At 38.1% G+C, this 13,690-nt stretch overlaps 2 protein-coding genes across 7 annotated transcripts in view; one reads left to right on the forward strand and one right to left on the reverse strand.

The window, feature by feature from the left end:
* Nucleotides 1-13,466, forward strand: part of LOC106677529 (pseudouridine-5'-phosphatase) — a 26,487-nt gene extending 13,021 nt beyond the window's left edge. Inside the window, exons 4-7 of one of the 2 annotated variants that reach the window (XM_014415520.2) lie at nt 1,292-1,406; nt 1,485-1,703; nt 4,723-4,955; nt 13,275-13,466. In XM_014415520.2, the coding sequence (XP_014271006.1) occupies nt 1,292-1,406; nt 1,485-1,703; nt 4,723-4,955; nt 13,275-13,451 (744 nt within the window). In that variant the 3' untranslated portion in view covers nt 13,452-13,466. Of the gene's footprint in view, nt 1-1,291; nt 1,407-1,484; nt 1,704-2,299; nt 2,587-4,722; nt 4,956-13,274 lie in introns of those variants that run through there. The other variant, XM_067051147.1, reaches the window with a different exon arrangement.
* Nucleotides 1-13,690, reverse strand: part of Cad87A (cadherin-87A) — a 212,838-nt gene that overhangs the window by 84,081 nt on the left and 115,067 nt on the right. The gene's annotated exons all lie outside the window — the stretch shown is intronic.

Here is a 13,690-nt window from a genome sequence, read left to right on the forward strand (position 1 = left end):
CACTATTTTTTGTAGTGGTGGATTCTACACTTTTGTAGTGGTTGATCCTACACTATTATAGTAGTAGATCCTACACTGTTGTTGCAGTGCTGGATCCTACACTGTTGTTGCAATGGTGGATTCTAAACTGTTATATTATTTCTTTAGCTCTATAGTCGTAATAATAGTAATTAAATTTAATCATTATGTACCGAGTAACTTATGATTCATCTGGATTTACCATAACGTCTTTATTTATTAATGTTTTGTCTTTCAAGAGCTCTTTAGGTTAGGTTTTTTTTTTTGTCGAGTTTCAAATGCAATTTACAGGTGAATGTTTGTTTTTTTCTTTATTTCAATTAATCTTCTAAACGAGTACTTCATATGTTTTACCTACATAGTGTTTCACGCCTAAAATATACATCCGTTAATTTCAGCATAATCAAGGACAAGCAGCACAATACCTGCAAATTTCATCTAAACCGGATTAACGTCAACCATCATCTGGTCACAACAGTACCAATGCTGTGAACCATACCTGCAAATTTCATCTAAACCGGATTAACGTCAACCATCATCTGGTCACAACAGTACCAATGCTATGAACAATACCTGAAAATTTCATCTAAACCAGATTAACGTTAACCATCATCTGGCCACAACAGTACCAATGCTGTGAACAATACCTGCAAATTTCATCTAAACCGAATTAACGTCAACCAGCATCTGGCCACAACAGTACCAATGCTGTGAACAATACCTGCAAATTTCATCTAAACCACAACAGTACCAATGCTGTGAACAATACCTGCAAATTTCATCTAAGCCAGATTAACTTCAACCAGCATCTGGCCACAACAGCACTAATGCTGTGAACAATACCTGCAAATTTCATCTAAACCGTCAGCACCAATCAAATGATCTGTAACGAGCAAAACTTACAGAAACTTTAATTTGACACAAAACACTTTCGGATATTTTCAATTCTGAGGACATACTTAGTTCTTTCATTTCTTACATGAATAGAAACCTCCCCCATTTTAGGTAATCAGAAAGTAAAAGAACAGATTTCCTTTAAACAAAATGGGAACCAATCTATTAAAAATAAATTCGTAACTCAGTTTCGGTTATAGCTCATATTAGTTCAATAGTTCAATTTTAAAATTAATCGTATTTATAATCCATCTCACAAAATACAAATGTAACTTTTATTATATTGATCATAATAAATGCATTTTGTATTTATATATCGATTAGTAGTACCGATAACCTCGCATAACCTCTGTTTTTCAAATAAATGAAAATCTTCCAGTTGAATAAACCACGGATGTCAGAACTGAGCCTTGCTTACAGAAAGGTGACAACGAAGATTACAGCTCAAAATCCTGCAACCCATGTCATCTTCGATCTCGACGGCACACTCCTAGGTAGCTCTCCCTCAAGTGATTGCTAAACCATCTTCATCCCATCATTGTTCATAACATTCTCCATGGATATTGTTTTAGATACCGAAAAGGCCTACAAGGAAACCTTCAAGCAGATGGGACGAGAGTATGGTGTAACCTACGACGATCAGCTTCATAAGGAAGTTACTGGGATGAAAACCATCGAACGTTGCAGGTACATCGTCCAGAAGTTTGGGCTCCACGTGAGTCCTGAGGAGTGGTACCAAAGCGTGAAGGAGAGGAGGTTGCAAATGTTCTCAAATAGCAAATTAAAACCAGGTAATATGGGAATTAGCTAGATTATATGTACATATATATTTAATGAGGTACTGCATATATCTTCTCTGTATGCATATATATTTATTAAACTTAGATATCGGCAAACGAAAAATGTCAAAAGAGAAGAAGGAATAAGATCTGACACGCTTGAACTGCTGTAACAGACTAGCTTTAATGGGTTGGGTACATCTCTTTATGTATATTCGATCAGCTGACCTCCTCAGTCAGCTGACATTGAAGTAACAGCTGACTCAGGATGTAACTCCCCCCCCAATCAGTTTACGAACAATTTTTGTAAACTAATACTATACAATACAAGGACAATATAAATAACAAAGAAAAACTATTTACAATAAAATAAATTCATATACAATTATCATTTGAAAAAAAACAAAGTAAGCTTGCTGAAGTAACCACTATATGCATACTTTAAACCTAGGAATAAAATAAATAAGGAATGACTCTTCGTAGAATAACATAAATAAGTACAAATGAAAAAAACAAAAACAATATTTACAAAATTCACAAACAAACCTAAAATATAATAAAACATTAAATTGAATAAACAACTACATTTTTTTATGTAACCCCTCCAGCATGCAGCCTGGTCCAGCCCAGTGTTAATCTTGTTGTATTGGTGGCTCGCCGATTCCTGGAGGTCGACCCTGAAGAAGGGATAATTCTCCTCCTCCATCAGACGAGGGAAGTTCAACTTGGCGAGGATGAATATCCCGGTTTTCTTCAACAAGCTGGCACGATGTCCTTCCATGGCGGTGCAATCCACTACGTGCTCTGCAGTTTCAGGGACTCCACACGTAGGGCACTGAGGGATCGATGTTCTTCCCAAAGCTTTGCAGCTTTTCCCTGAACCCATCATGTCCTGTCAGGATCTGTGAGACCCAATAATCTGGTATTAATAATTGAATGGACGGTAGGGAAGAACTTCCTCAGAGTGGCGCCCTTCTGGCTCGCCATCCACCGTCCAATCTTCCTTGAGTACATTTTTATGAAATGTTGCTGTTTAAAAGGCTATATCTCGAGAACTAATGAACGTATTAGGGTTAATATTTCAGAAAATTTACTCTTCTTTAAATAATGTTCTTTTAGATTTTCTAGTGTTGTTGGTACTTTTTAAGATATAGATCTCCGAATGAAAAATTAATGTTTATTGAGGTTTTGAAACAGCCGCCTTTTTGGATTCACCCAACCTACACTTGGCAGACTCAATAATGCTGACAAGTAATTATACATAGCATTCATTAAAGTAACCGAAAATTGAGGCAGTTATTTTACCTTTTTTCCTTCCCGACTCTTGTACTAAAAGAATTGCCTGAGTCTTAGCTGCGGCCATACTCAATTTCCTTCTTTCACACCATTCTCCTACGAGACCGGCACAACTTTCGGCCACGATAACTGCTACGTCGACATAGGCCGTGACAAGGGACCCTCTGTTCAATTACTCCCACAAGAAATCGTCAAACACTAGTTTCCAAAGGTCCGAACCTAAGACCGAACCCTGTGGGCATCCTCTTTCAATTTTTTCCTCTACCTCATAGTAGTTACCCCTAATCCTGACGCTCCTATTACTAAGATAACCACATACCAGGGAGTATAAGTTACTGGGGGTGTTGAGCTCTTGCAATCGCAGAAGTACACGGGGCCACCAAACACAATCGAAGGCGGAGGATATGTCGAACAGTATCTAACATATTTCTCCGCCCTCCCTTCCATGTCCCCACGCACTCTCAGCAACGCCTCCGTCGTTCCCATGCCACGGGCCGAGCTAAATTGCCGTGGGTGGCTCGCTGCCGTTAGGATTGGTCTAAGGCTGTTCACAATCTGTGAACTGTGTTCCAGAACTTTGTTGGCTACTGGAAGAAGGCATATAGGTCGGCAGGCCTTCGGCGTTTCCTTATCCTTGCCACTTTCCTTGTAGAGCAATCGCAAGTCTGCAACCCTCCACTTGTTGGGAAAGTAACCCTCATCTAAACGCTTGTAGAATGACTCCATTATGTTATCCTCAATTTAAGGGGGACTATTCTTGAGGATTGCAGCATCTATGCCATCGAGTCCTGGAGCCTTTCCAATCCTCTGTCGGTCCGCGGCAAGACGAAGGTCCCATATATCCCATGGAGGATATAGTTCGGTACCTGGTGGATATACGGTCGTGCGTCTCACCATGGTGCCTTCTGCGCTATCCTGGAACAGATCGTCCCTAGGGTATGCATAATCTATATTGCAGCTTCCTCCTGAGTGGTTGCCTAGGCACCCCCTACTTTGATAGCCTCCATTAACTGTAAAGGCTTGACCTTGCCTAATGCCACTCTGTACAGGATACCCTAAGAATCTCTGCTTATCTGTCTCATCAGCAATTAACTCGTCCCAAGACCTCTTCTTCTCGTACCAGGACTTCCGCGGGATATTTCCCACTGGACTGTTTTGGTTTTTTCTTCTTCCTGATCATCATAAATATGTCCTCCTCTGCCGAGGAAATATCTCCAAGAGCATTCCTAATGTCCTCGGCTACACTTCCGAACCGTCTCAATCTACACCTTCCTCTCCTGCTGGGCCTTTACAATGAATCTATAAGGAGTTTTTCGATATTTCCTCCTATCCCATCTTTAATGCATCCACTCCCCACTTTAGTAGCCTGATCAATTTCATGATTTAAACGACGTTGGGTTTTGGGCTCCTCGCAGGAGCGTTCCTCTTAATCTGTCTTCCAATAGTAATACCTCTTAAGTTTTCCCCTTAAATGCATAAATACTCCTTTTGCTCTTCCTTTTCTCCCCCTGGATTCTCTAAATACCGGGTTCCCTCCCTTATACTTGGACTCATAGGAATATGTATCACCACATTTACTAAATGTATTTTAAATACGTTCACTAAAGTAGTTACGTCACTGAATATGTCTATTGCTATTATCAATTTCGATAACTTTTATGAATAAAAATTTAGTTCGTAGTTGTGAGACGCTGACCCTGCCAAAGAGGTAGAAGGTTAATGATGTTATGAACAGGTGCGGAGAAGCTCATCACCCATTTGCACGCCTCCAAGGTGCCGATGGCCGTGGCCAGCGGAACCGGCAAGTTGAGCTACGAAATCAAAACGAAGCCACATTCCCGCCTGTTCAAGCTCTTGCACCATGTTGTCCACGCCTCGTCGGATCCAGAAGTGCCTGTAGGTAAGCCGGATCCTCGCATATTCCTGGTATGTGCGAAAAGGTTCAAGAAGAAACCCGATCCTAAAGAGGTAAGCTCACGACAGTGGGATTCGTTCACTGAGTTAGTGTTCTTTTTAACGTAATCTGACTATTCCAAGACAAACAAAATGTAATGCCAGTTCTCGTTTAGTTACTCCTTATTTATATTCTCAATCTAAACATTTGACAAGACCTGATTACTCCGAATAGATTAACGCCTAAACCCTCATTATCTGAATTAGACATAGCTAACATCGAGGAGGAACTGCTTCAGGAGATTTTTGACGTGTAACTTAAGGTCCAGTAGCAGTGATACTTGATATAGTAAGGGGATTAAAATCGGTGGCAAATGAGTTGATGTGATTGGATTTAGACAATGTGAGAAAGGAGAAAAAAGGGAGAAAGGAAAAGAAACGGAAGAGAGAAATGACTAACTCGGTTGCTACTCAAACACTGACTTTATTGGAGTCCAGCTCATCTATATATACATTTGAATCAGCTGATCAAGAAAAATCTCGCAAACTCAAAATATTACATAAATATGAACAAAAAAAAAATAAAAAGGGAAAAGCTACACATTAGATACAAGAAAGTAAAGTAAATATATATGTATACATTTACACCTAAAAAAAACACTGTATGTAAAAAAAATAAATAAACAACACACTCTGCATAACGATCAAAAAAGAAAACTACCAATTTTCTTCAACAAAACTCTTCTGAAACAAATTTATTTGTTAGGAGGGGGTTGAGAACATTCCATGCCGTAAACGATTCTGTAGTTAATTGAAACTGTAGGTAGTTCCAACTGTTCCAAATGGACCGTCCTATGTTTTCTCAGTTACTTTAAACTCTCTATGGTGACCATGTTAAGTTCTCTGATTGTGAGAACTCTGAATGGGCCCTCGTATCTCTGCAGCTCTATTCCACGGTTCGTCCCTACTTCCCGCTATAACACCGTCCCGATTTTAATTTGGCCCATCAAATCACGGACACCGAGGTATTACCTTGCCACCCGTTTCTTCTTCTCCCTCTCTCAATCCTGCCCTACCTTATCTAACACCCTCAGCCGTGCCATACTATTAACGGCAATAGTGTCCTCTCTTGTTGCCGTATCTCGATAGTCCCTGCGACGTTCACGGAATCCAAAAACAATATCGAACGGAGCAACCCTTGTGATAAAATGTATCGAGTGGTTGTAAGCAATGATCGGCCTTTCTATCGCATCGTCCGGCCCGCGTCCCTTCCCTAGCTGGTACACTCGTCGTCACTAAGTATACTATGGATACTATAAGTATACTATGGATACTATAAGTATACTATGGATACTATAAGTATACTATGGATACTATAAGTATACTATGGAGGCGTTCTATCTCGCCTCTATCATTCGTTCTATCATGCCTACAAGACTTACATCTTTGCTCTCATTCAAGCATTGTCAAACTCTCGTCCGTTGTCAGATTAAATTCTCTCTGGAACGCCATAATACTGGAACCACGGCTTCAATACTCCTCCCACCGATTTTTCTGTCACTGGGTACGCCATTGCTAATTTACTGACACCTGTAGATCACTAAGTGGCTCTTCTGCGGTGGTCGATTCTTCCAACATCACCTACGGTACGTGCCGGTCATATTGCGGTGCGGAAGCATACTTCCCAATTACCTGTAGTGTATTGAATGGTGCGCTTCACTCCCCGCCTGTAGAGTTTCACTAAGCCCTCTATGATTCGCCTTGCCCAGGTGATAAGCGAGCGGCATCTCTTTTTGGCGTTCTGGTTCCGTGAGAGTCTCCACAATCATCGTGCACCAATACATTTTCGGACTATACCGATTTTTTTCCACCCGCTAGAGGCGCTGAACCTTGTCCCAAAGAACTGTATTTCCAATACACTAGTGATGGGTGTGTCCTGCTTTAGATGCATTTTTGAATGCTCAGAAAATCTGGTCTTCTTTGACACCCGGTGAGGACTAGATGGTTGAGATAATACAGATGCCGTAATGCCGTATTTCTCATTCTCCATTTTCATTAACCCCGAAGTGTTGGTTTTCCAGATGATTGGAGCGTTTGTCATTCTCGATCTCTTCCATTTCCGTGCGTCTACTTGCAATCAAACAATTGTCTTCGGATGTGTCTTCCCTTTGTGTCCGGATGTCGGATGTGTTACATATTCTTCTTCCTTCCCCGGGGTCCACTCTCTTAGGAACTGCCTCCCACTTCTAGATGTTTTACCTTTCATCCTCGATTGCATTAATCATTCCGGCCCTTGAAAGCCAGTCCGCAACCGCGTTGCCACGCAATTTCCATGTTGTACTGGCTGCGGATCTCCTTCCATCTGGTGATCCGAGCAGATGTCTCCTTCAGTTTACCAGCCCACAGCAATGATCTATGGTCAGTATGTACCCGAAAACATCTCCCAACAATATATGCCCGGAAACGTTACACCGCCCAGAGGATTCCCAGCAACTCGCGTTTCAGTGCACTTTAGCGGCATCGGTGAGACATCGACTCGCTTACCGTATGGAGCGTTCTACCTCTTCAAAATCCTGCTATAACTCCGACCAGAGAGCGTATTCGCTTGCACCGGTCGTGAGGTTAAATTTCTTATTGAAATTATGGAGTGCCAGGACCGGTTACCTCTATAGCCTCTCTATGCACTTCCGGACGTTGTTCTCCATCTGAGGTATTATGTTTATTGTATTCCCTTTCTTGAGTAGATTGTTGAGGGGTACAACATATACCGCCATATTCGGTACGAATCTTCTGTAATAGTTCAGCGCTCCTAGCAATCGTCGCACTCCTTTCTGTCTTTGCAGGGTCGACGACACCTTCTGTATGTCTGGTTCATGCCAGCCATGCCGTCTTCGAAGATTTACCCCAACACCGACTTCTCTTTCGATAATTTTAGGCCAAATTCCCTCATACGCTGGAACACACTCCTTAGATGGTTACATAGTCCTCTTCTGATTCGCTGAACACCAGTGATTCCCCCATTTATATACCTGCCAAGTTGTCTCGTCCAATCCTCACAGGAACACATCCACCAGCCTCTGGAAAGTCAGGGGTGCGTTCTTAAGACCAAATGGAATGCTTGTAAATTAATAATTACCAGGTTCGAAGGTGAAAGCATAAGATCGCTCGTTCCTGAGATACATCTTAATTTGATGGTACCCCGCATTTAAGTCGAGCGTAATGACAATTTTTGCTCCACCCAATCAATCCAAAATTTCCTCGAATCTCGGGCTCAGGTACTTCTCCCCAACTGTGTTCTCAGCCTTTCAGCCTACGGTAGTTGATGACTATGAGGTACTTTTCGATGCAATCTCTTCGTACTGCCCACAAAGGACTATTATATGGCGAGGTGCTGTCTATAATTATCTTCTCCCTTCGATGTCAGTTAGCTGATCGAATGTATATAAAGAGATGTACCGAGCCCAATAAAGCCAGTTTATTACAGAAGTTCAAGCGTGTCATGTCTAATACATTTTTTTCTTTTTTTTTTTTGCTCTCGCCGACACTTAAGTTTTATATATATATAAAACTCAAGTTATAATTAACATATTAATAAATTATAATTAATACATATAAAGTTTTGAAGAAGTTTGTAAAATAGGATAAAAAAACAATATTTGTAAATGTTTTAAGTTAAAGATAAAAATAAATAAAAACAATAATGAAAACTAAAATAAAATAATAATAAAAACATTGTACAATAATATGTGGCGGTCAATGTGGACATAAAAATAGCCAAATAAATCTATTAATTGTTAATCAAAATTCGCCCCACTTTGAGACAATATCTATGTCAATCTGATAGCACTGACAAAGCCCTGAGTGGGCCGAAACGATGGTAAACAATAAATAAATGGAATATGGACCGGGTTCGGTCAAAAAAACTCAAATAGTAAATGGGTATACTATTTTCATTGAGCCAACGATTCACCCCACGTTGCAGGGCTTCGTCAGGGCTAAAAAAGGTACAAAAACTTGACATAGTTACAAAAAAAAAAATTAAATAAGTGGAACAGGAGTATACAATGAAAAGTTTTATTATTTATTTATTTAATGTAATTTACAGCTGTAGAAAATAATACAATAAGTAAATATGTTGTATGTTTCATATACACTAGGAAATCTTGGGGAAGAACCACCCATTGGTGGTATTTCAAATATTAATTTAAATTAGAAGGTCCCGTGGCCATCTTCTTTTCAGACGGCTCGGAGGATTATCAGGGATTGTTAAGGATGAAAGATTAAGAATTAATGGGTTACGATTGTTAAAGAGTTTGGAATGAAAAGACGCATATCTGTTTTGGGCTGATTCTGCAACGAATGGGATGTTAAGGTCTTTGTGAATGAGTTTATTTGTAACTTAATAAGGAGCATCAAGGATTTAACGTATGATTTTGGATTGTAAGGATTGGATGCGGGAGGAATTCGATGGTTTGGTGGAGCCCCAGAGCTCAATTCCATATGTCCAAATTGGTCTGATTATCCTAGTGTATACCAATTTTTTGTAGTGAATGGGAAGTTTAGAGCGTTTGTCAAGTAAGTGTTGTAGCAATCGGAATCTACGAGCAGTTTCTTGTTGTTTCAGTTTTGTGTGTGGATTCCAAGTAAGTCTCTTGTTAAGATGGAGTCCTAAGTATCGAATCTGTTCAACAGGCGTTAGTGGAGTATTTAGAAAGTACTGTAGGACAGGAGGGTAGAGGTTAACGACGGAGAGTAAAGGTGATCTGATGGGATTTGTCAGGAATCAAAATAAATGATTCTCCAGTTTTCACACCATTCTTCAATAGATGTTATGTGTGTCTGTAGTGTTTGTGACGCATTAGTTAGTAGGGTCGTTGTTTACAGACAGTATACATGTGTCATCAGCGTATGTTGTTAGGACTGTGTTAGGGTGGGTTGGGATGTCAGGTGTATAAACCGTATAAAGAATGGGACCTAAGATACTACCTTGAGGAACACCGGCAGACTGAGAAAAGAGAAAGCTAGGTTATGATTTACTTTAAAAGTTCTATCAGTGAGGTAGGAGCGAATTATAAGGAAATATGTCGGGGGTAGGAATTGACGAAGTTTATAGAGCAGAGCTGGATGCCAGACTCGATCAAAAGCTTATTCAACATCGAGGAAGACTCCCGTGCAGTACAACCGCGCTCCAATGTGGAAGATATGACATCAACCACTCGATGACTCTGTTGTATGGTAGAATGAGATGTTCAAAATCTAAACTAGTGGTCAGGAATAACATGATATGAGTCACGGATTGGATAGAGGTGTTTTAATAAAAGTTTTTCTAGGATTTTGCCCATAATGGGCAGGAGTGAAATAGGACGGTAGGAAGATAGATATTCAAGTGGCTTGGAGGGTTTGGGAAACATACAATGAAAAGTAAAATTTAATAAGAAAAATTAAAGTTTGTAAGCAGTAAATGAAAACGGTAATAGTAACAGATAGATAAGAGATAAAATAAGAGAAGAGATATTAAAGAAAGAATAAATTAAGAGATGAAAAAAAAAGAAAAGAATAAACTCAAGAATCTATACCTGTTTTGACGGAAGTCAAAGTCAGAGTGAACCGTTTGTATTGGGAGAAGTGGGGATGGCAGTTAAATACGCCACATAATAACGGAAATAATTTTAAAGTGAATATTGTAAAAAACAAAGAAGAAACAAAGTATAAAATAATGGGAAACAATATGTGTAAGTGTAAGAAAGACAATATACCAAATGAGTGGGGATACAGTGAAATGTAAATTATAATAGAAAATTAATAATAAAGTAATTAATATAAGTACACTTAAGAAGGTAATACATGAATATAAATTAAAAGATAAGATACATGAATATAAATGAAACAGGAAGGATAGTAAATATAAAAATAATTAAATAAGGGGTGAGAATTTAGAGAAACAGGATAAAAGATATGACAAGAAAGTGGGCTTCTGAAATGCAGAACAAAGTGAAAAGAAGTATTATGAGGGTTTTATTATGTTCAAAATGTGTCGATATGTAAGGGAGATTTAGTTTTTATCAATTTTATGATTAACGGAAAATTCTCAGTTAAGTTTATGTAAATGGACTCCGAGATGAGACGTTTTGTGTGGTTGGGGACAGTGGCAACAATGGAAGGATTGTCGAAATTAAAAGTATGATTCAGGTTTAATGCGTGTTCTGATAATTTAGATGCAAGTGGATTACAGGAGGATTACTTCCATCAAAGTTATATGCTGCTGGGAAATGCGGTTATTAAGTTGGTTTGTAGTCTCACTGATATAGAAGGAATTGCAACACGGGCTTGAACAGGGTATCCGGTAAACTAGATTGGAACGGTGTAAGAAAGGAATAGGGTTTTTCAATTTGGAAAAAATATAGGAAATTGTGTGTGGGACTTCAAGCCAAGACGTAGGGTGGGAATAGTGGATCTTAAGGATTTTTGAATTTTATCAAAAAGAATGGGACGGAAGGGACCTATACTGAAAAAGGGGTGGGGTGGGTTGAGAAGAGTTAAGGACAGGAGGGATTGGAATAACACGGTTAATGTAAGAATCGAGTAGTTTGTTAATAATTTTCTGAGGGAAATTGTTGTTAAATAGGATCTGTTTAATACGTTATATGTTGGTCTGGTGGTATTGAGGGTTAGAAAGAGAAAAGGATCGGTGGATAAGGTTCTTAGCAACATTAATAATTTGGTGATGAGGATGTTGACAAAAATAGTTGAGGAGTCTACCAGAATAAGTGGGTTTGGTATACCAATTAGTGGATAGGGAGCCATCGGAATTTCTGAAAATAAGTAGGTCATGAAAAGGGAGAGAATGATCAATTTCACCTTCAACAGTAAACCGAAGACGAGGGTGGTAGGAGAAATAGGAGAAAATATAAAAAGTATAAAAATAGTATAATCATTTACTATTTGAGTTTTTTTGACCGAACGCGGACCATATCCCATTCATTAATACACACGGTCAATCAATTATCTTCCAATATACAATAAATAGTTTTCATTTACTATTTTGATACCTTTATTGACCGCTACCCGAAATATCTTTCTAAAATCTACTTCATAAGGTCAACTATCTTCTTCCAATAATAAAATCAAATAAATAAAAAAAACGAAATACAAGAAGATTGTCAGGGTTGCGGTCAAAAAAAGAACAAATAGTTTATAACTATTTTAATGTCCAACGATTCGCCCCACTTTGCAGAGCTTCATCAGGGCTAAAAAGACACAAAAAAAAACTAAGAATATTACAACAAAAAGGTACAATAAGGTAATTTAAGCTAGGATAAATACATAAGATTGTAAAAATAAATTGATAAGAAATTACATATAAATAAAAGGAAGGAAGACATAAAATAGTATTAATATAAAATAAACTTGAATAAACAATGCTAAGATTAAAAAAATAAGTAAAAATGGTAAGAATAATTTGTTCCTAAAAATACGTAAAATATACAGTTAAAAAAGTACAGGAGACGTACATAAAAAAAAAACCATACGGAAAAAAAAAAACAAAGAAGAAGAAAGTAGAGATTAAATAAACGTCTTGAAAGAATAAATATAAATAAAAATAACAATAATGATATTAAATGATAATAAATGAACAAAGAACAAATCAGGACTACCTATCTGTTCAAAGCGAACGGGTGAACAGAAGGCGACAATAAAGCAGAAGAGTGGGGAGGAGGTGCCTAGCCGTTTATACGGCTATATTTCTATTTCAAATACGTCACGGATACAGGAAGTAGTCATAAAGATATGACGAAAAATGAAAAATAATAAGAGAAAGATACAGAAATATGATAATAATAATAACTATAGTAATTTTCTAATTTAGGAATAACTAAGTAAAATTAGAAAGATATATATCGTTACTAATAATACGAGTTAGGATAGTTAATACAATATAGGATATAATAACAATGATTGTAAAAGAAGTAACAAATAGTAAGTAAAGAATATATAAAATGATAACAACTGTAGTTTTTATAAATCGTGAAAATAATAATTCATCTACACTGATAAAAGTAATAGTAAAAATAACAGGAGTAACATGAACAACATAAAGTGAAATGAGATAATTTAAAAATCGGAAGTGAAGGTTAAATTATTATTTCGTTTTTACACATGGAAGTTACATGTTATTTGATCATTTATGTGCTCTTGGTCATGTTGCCATTATGTGTATGAAACAGATATCTATGAAGTGAGTGAAATCACGGCCTAAGTAATTACATTGTAACCATTATGACTTATAATAATAACTAATAGTAATAATAACCTCCTGGTACAAGTGCTCAGGTTAGAAATAATACTTAGTTGTCTTGTTGTAGCAGCAGAGCTGACATCTATCTCTTGTTGCAGTGCCTAGTGTTCGAAGACTCGTTGAACGGATTGCAAGCTGGCAAAGCGGCGGGGATGCAAGTTGTGTTCATCCCCGAAAACGACTACACGGAGGATCAGGCCAAATCTGCGGTCATTATCATCAAGTCATTGCAAGATTTCAAGCCGGAGGATTTTTCCTTACCTCCCTATCCCTGAGCTTAATAAACGAAATAACACATATAATCACCTTATTTTATAAACAATGTTGTGATGCAACATCTATCATCTGTCATCTATTTGGAACTCTAGGCCAAACCTATGTCGTGATAAAACATCTATTTGGAACTCTAGGCCAAATCTATGTCGTGATAAGACATCTATTCGGAACTCTAAGCCAAACCCATGTCGTGATACGACATCTATTTGGTAACCTAGGCCAAACCTATGTCATGATA

Source organism: Halyomorpha halys, unplaced genomic scaffold (assembly GCF_000696795.3).
Source record: "Halyomorpha halys isolate HHAL.00 unplaced genomic scaffold, Hhal_1.1 Scaffold102.1, whole genome shotgun sequence".
Classification (NCBI taxonomy): domain Eukaryota; kingdom Metazoa; phylum Arthropoda; class Insecta; order Hemiptera; family Pentatomidae; genus Halyomorpha; species Halyomorpha halys.